The following is a 5,754-nucleotide window of genomic DNA, read 5'->3' on the forward strand; positions in this document are numbered from 1 at the left end:
TGGCAAGCACCCTACAGTTGGAACCTTTGTGACAGGTTGTAGTAGGCCAAGGGAGAAATTAATACCAACTCAACCACAGGGAGTGGGTGAACTGCATTGGCCAGCTTGTATTGTAGAATTTTTAGGTTAGTGAAAGCGCTCGCAAAAACTACCAAGCAGCTGCCATTCCTGGTTAGTATTTAAATGCTACCTGCGTTCAAGCGAAAACAATATAAATTTTCCCTCATGCTGTGTATGAGCAAATTATGGCTCATTTTCCTCACAATAATTTCCCTTTACCACGACCCAAACACAAAACAACCACTGGTCTCTCCAAGAGCTATTTACATGTACAAACATATGGGCACGGATAACTTAGAACCTGATTTTTCAGTTGTCCTAAAGAAATCATGTGCCACAAGTTTGCTCCATTCATCTATAAATTTCAGACACCTCTCATAATGCAGCGTGTAAGCCACAGACATGACGCTAGAGAGCATGGAGTCGGGTCAGGATTATGTACACGTACATAAAACTGTACACAATTTCTCCATCGGCCCATTCATTTGTAATGAACGCACCGATCACATGCACTTTAAATTTTTTACCAAAAAAGGCAACTACCACGTACATGTATCATCGGCATACATGTCCCCGACAAAACTTCTATAAATGTACACGCGACGCCACCAAATACCGAATGTCACATTGTTTCCCTTCTCTCAATCAATAGTTACTGGCCATAATGATGGTATCCACCTCTGCCGTATCCGCTATAGCCGGAGCCCGTAGCCCCACCGTGATTGGAGCCCGACCCCCCTCCAAAGCCAGAGCCGTACATAGTGCCTTGGCCATATGGGTTCCCGCCATCCTTACTGGTGTAACTTTGGTACTGGCTGTTATTCCCGTAGCCGGGGTTGCCACCAAAGCCAGGATTGCTGCTCACATAGCCGGCGGCGGCACCACCGCCCGCGTAGCCGCTGCTGGTGTTGGCGGTGTACGGTGTGAAACTCCCGTAGCCTATCGGTGGGCCGTACATGCCCATGTTGTTCCCGAATGAACTTGCACCAAAGCCACCACCTGCGGACAGTCCGTATGGCACAGCTTGCCTGTTTTCGGCTATCTTTATTTCCACCTGAGAAAGAGACGGAGCAAACAAAAATTGCATCAACTGCGAAACATGCACAGAAATGCACAAACAAAAATCATCAAAAAAACATGCCAAAGATTCTCCCTTTTTTATGACATTGAAAACTTGGAATTTTTGGATGCCAAATCCACATAAGGACTAGTATAGCTGAATTTTGGTGGGACTACAAGTACAATGTCAAGGTTTCAAAACTCACACAGTTTTATAATCCGACAAAATATGACTTTTAGTTTTAATTCAATGTTCAACTAAATGCATTTGTTTCAAATAAAGATCATGATGATAAGAGCTCATATTTGTATGGTACATGTTTGAAATGATTATCATGCTATTGCTACTTTTAACTGTTCTAATCAGAATAAATAAGTTCATTTAGGCTTTTGTCACATGTCAAAAATTACCGTCTTGCCGTTGATTTGTACAAACTGAGAGTGCACAGCATCCATTGCTTCTTTGGCACTGCTGAACTCCACAAATCCAAAACCCCTCATCCGCTGTGAAACTTTGTCAAATTTCTGTTCGACAGTTTCCACACTCCCAAATCTACTGAGAGCCATTTTGATATCATCGTCTGAGGTACCGTTGGATATGCCTCCGACGAACACCTTCCTCTGGTTGTCGTACACGGGCTGGTCAAGCCTTGCCCCGCCCCCTTGTCGCCCTCCTGTCTGGTCCATCCTCTGCTGTTCTCCCTTGCGGATCGCGGCTTTGCATTCCACCTTCTTGCCGTCGATAAAGTGGGAAGACTTCATCTGCAGAGCGTTCGTTCTGGACTCGGGGCTTTTGAAATTGACGAAGCCGAAACCCCGGCTGGTGTGCGATACCTGGTCCTGCAGGACCACGGCCGATTCGATGGGGCCGAAGTGACTGAAATAATCCTCCAGCGTTTCTGTCGTTGTGTTGAGTGAAAGCGAGCCGACGAATATGCTGCACGGATTCTCCATCTTGCTCCGGTTACCTTTTGGGATGTTGAACAGCTTGCAGAAGGTGGGTTTCTTCAGCTTCGATGACAGACCAAAATGATTATCGCAGACTTTGGAAGGACGTCAATTTTGGAAACCACCTTTTTCACGGAAACATCCACGCAATTCGGCCGCGGCTTAACACTACACACGTCGCACATTCACTCGACTCGTCATGACATCTCTCCCGGCCCCGTGAGTGTGTGAAATTACATTGCACATATAGGTGGACTGGTACCCCGAATCCCCTAGCGCGCAATGTAGATTTGTCTTTGCTCGAAATTACCTGTCTATAAGGGTTGGGGTAGCATGCAGGGAACCAATCTGTGTGTTAACCGTTCAAAGGGGTCAGGAAGTTCATGAGTACCAACCAAACTGGAAAGCCCTTGTGACGTTTCACCTAAAATTGTGATTTATGTTTTTCTTTAACATTGAGGGGAAACTAGATAAAGCCCATGGTTATATGTTCCATTAATAAGCAAACTTTCCTCACACACATTGATTACTAATCACAGCTTTCAATTACAACGCGAGACATGATAAAATCATGTACAGATGTGTACCTGCCACGCCCCCTTCAGACCGCACCTAAAGCTTGGAATGTTGTCTTATTAAACAAGGTGATCATTGACGTGGTCCAGCAGGGAGGGGCTCGTCGGAGGGGTAAACGAGAGGGGCAGTGGGGTGGGCGGGGGAGGCAGAGGCACTCTGCTCCCCCCGGCAGGTATTTGTCACAAACAAAATTTGTTCAGCAATTATTGTAATAAATGGTTAGAGAGTTCCGACATCAATCCCCAAAAGAAACCTGCTAAAATCATCACAATGCGCCGTGAAAGTAATTTGCAGTATGCATAATAATGGTCAGTTTTGAAGATCGCCCCCATCTGGGTACGAGCCCGACCCCCCCCCCCCCCCCCCCCCCCCCCCCCCCCCCCCCCCCCCCCCCCCCCCCCCCCCCGTTTTTTGATTTTACGGAGGCCAAGTGTTCGGAGAAAAAAATATGTCTACATTTCGGCGCGGATGTGCGGTTGCCCCCCTGACATCCAAAGCAGGATACGCTACTGGAGAGGAGGAGGTAAGGGGAAAACGAGATGGATCATAAACTATGATGTGCAAAGTTAATATGCCCGTTTATATAGGTCTATCATTTTTTATCACACACTGATTATTTATCATTTTAGACGGAGACGTCCATACAAGGTCGGTGCAACACCACATAACTGAATGTAAAAGAATACCTGTTAATGCTACCGTTGGGAGACATTTTGTCGTCATTAATTATACCTTAGGGAGACATCGGACACAATTGAAAATACACAATTGCGTTGTTCATTGTTGCGTAATGATCCGCCTAGCACACGACTGTTTTGCACATTAGGCTGTGTTATGCAGCTTCCTAACAAACCAAACACACTGGGCTCATTATATCGACTTGTTTTTACCCATTAAGGTAAAGCAAATGGACCCAGTAATCTTCCTGGCGCGTTTGCTCACCTATAAAGACAACTTTTCTCAGTTTAAGGACAATTCTAAGGTAACGAAATGGCCGAGTGGTTACGATTCGTCGTCCACAGTTAGCGGGGTCCCGGGTTCGAATCCCGCTGGTGTCTTTTTGGTTTTTAACGTATGAGTTCAATCATTTACTATAAGAGATTTAATTTCCCGTCGTAAAGTACCAACAGTACCTTAGCTTAATCGGTAAGCACTGCTGCTGGTACTGTCCGCGAGTTCCAGGTTGGCGCCTTCGTACAGGTTCAGGGCATGTGGTCCACTCGGAGGATCAGGGCTTAGGGGCCGCCCTGTTCCTCCCTTAGCTCTTTGCTTTTACATGGTGCCTGGCCCTTCGGGGTTATATGGATGGATAGGGAAGGAAGTGTGTATTGGTCGGGGACGCCGAGACCCCGGAAGAGAACTAAGGGATCGGCTGGGGCATTGTTATGGCTCAGACCGATCCCTGAAAGCTTGACTAGCACATAACTTTTTGATTTTTTTACCCTCTATCTTTTATATTTTGGTTTAGTTTGATATCTACAGCTGCTCGGTAGGTCTACGGGTAGTATCAAAATTGAAACAAAGCTGCATGTCATAAATCAATGACTATTTCATAATTGACTATAATCAAAACGGAGTTTCGTTTGATCAATTTGACTATCATTATATAATGACGAAATTGCCAATTGACGTAAGAAACGCCATAAATTATACCTGAAAGAATAAAGATGTACATTGTAATATAAATATTATTTATACATCTTTCAAATAACGTGTCTTTAATCGTGAGCATTCCAAACAATACAGTAATTCGCAATGGTATTAGAATGGTATATGATAGCACGATCAATGCGTCTCTATTAAATTTAAAAATATATAATTTAGGCCCCTATGTGTGAAATATTCTTTGATTGACTATGAGCATTCCATACGAATGAGTTAATTCGCAAAATATAGCAACAACAAAAGAGAAAGGAAAAAGACAAAATTCCTTTACCCTAAAAACTGGAAAAATAATTTGTTTTAAAAAAGTCAAATGGGACACTTCATGTATTGATTTAACAGTTTGCAAGGAGTTAGCCTTACATTTTAGCAAAATTGGGAAAAATCAGATGTTTCTGGAAAATTGCAGCTTGTAAGGGCTTAACCATTCATTTTTAGTAAAATTTAGATGTTTATGAAACATTTCAAATAGTAAGGGGTGAACCTTGCATTTTTTATCGAAATTGGGCAAAATCAGATCTTTCTGGAAAATTTCAGATTGTAAGGGGTTAACCTTTCTTTTTTAGTAAAATTGGGAAAATTTAAATGTTTATAAAAAAAATTTCAAATTGTCAGTGGTTAGCCTTGCATTTTTTAGCAAAATAGGGCAAAATCAGGTGTTTATGGAAAATTTCAGATTGTAAGGGGTTAACTTTGCATTTTTAGCAAAATTGGGCATAATCAGATTTGTATGAAAAATCAAAAATTGTAAGAGGTTAGCCTTGCCAAATTAGGGCAAAATCAGATGTTTCTGGAAAATTCCAGATTGAAAGGGGTTAACCTTGATTTTTTTAAGCGAAATTGGGAAAAATCAGATGTTTGTTGAAAATTGAAGATTGTAAGGGGTTAGCTTGGCATGTTTAGCATAACTGGGCAATATATGATTTATATGAAAAATCTCAAATTGTAAGAGGTGAACCTTGTATTTTAGCGAAATTGGGCAAAATCAGATCTTTCTGGACAATTTCAGATTGTAAGGGGTTAACCTTGCTTTTTTAGTGATTTTTGGCAAAATAAGATGTGAATGAAGAATTTCAAATTGAAGGGGTTAACCTTGCTTTTTGTAGTAAAATTGGGCAAATTTAAATGTTTATGAAAAATCTCAAATTGTAAGGGGTCAACCTTGCATTTTTTTAGCAAAATAGGGCAAAATCAGGTGTTTATGAAAAATGTTAGATTGTAAGGGGTTAACCTTGCATCTTTAGCAAAATTGGGAAAATCAGATTTATATGAAAAATCAAAAATTGTAAGAGGTTAACCTTTGCCCAATTAGGGCAAAATCAGATGTTTCTGGAAAATTGAAGATTAAAAGGGGTTAACCTTGCATTTTTAGCAAAATTTGGCAAAATCAGATGTTTCTGAAAAATTTCAGATGTAAGGGGGTTAATTTTGCTTTTTTAGTAAAATTGG

The 5,754-nt window shown here is 41.8% G+C and overlaps 1 protein-coding gene across 1 annotated transcript; it reads right to left on the bottom strand.

Annotated features, from left to right (window-relative positions):
- Window positions 1-712: 712 nt before the first annotated feature.
- Window positions 713-2,324, bottom strand: LOC119740964 (heterogeneous nuclear ribonucleoprotein 1-like). Its single transcript, XM_038216490.1, has 2 exons — window positions 1,531-2,324; window positions 713-1,114 (listed from the first exon to the last, which is right to left on the bottom strand). The coding sequence occupies exons 1-2, from the start codon at window positions 2,071-2,073 to the stop codon at window positions 713-715; spliced, it is 945 nt and encodes a 314-aa protein (XP_038072418.1). The 5' UTR covers window positions 2,074-2,324.
- Window positions 2,325-5,754: the final 3,430 nt, after the last annotated feature.

This window comes from Patiria miniata, unplaced genomic scaffold, assembly GCF_015706575.1.
Source record: "Patiria miniata isolate m_02_andy unplaced genomic scaffold, ASM1570657v1 HiC_scaffold_5, whole genome shotgun sequence".
NCBI classification, from domain to species: Eukaryota; Metazoa; Echinodermata; class Asteroidea; order Valvatida; family Asterinidae; genus Patiria; species Patiria miniata.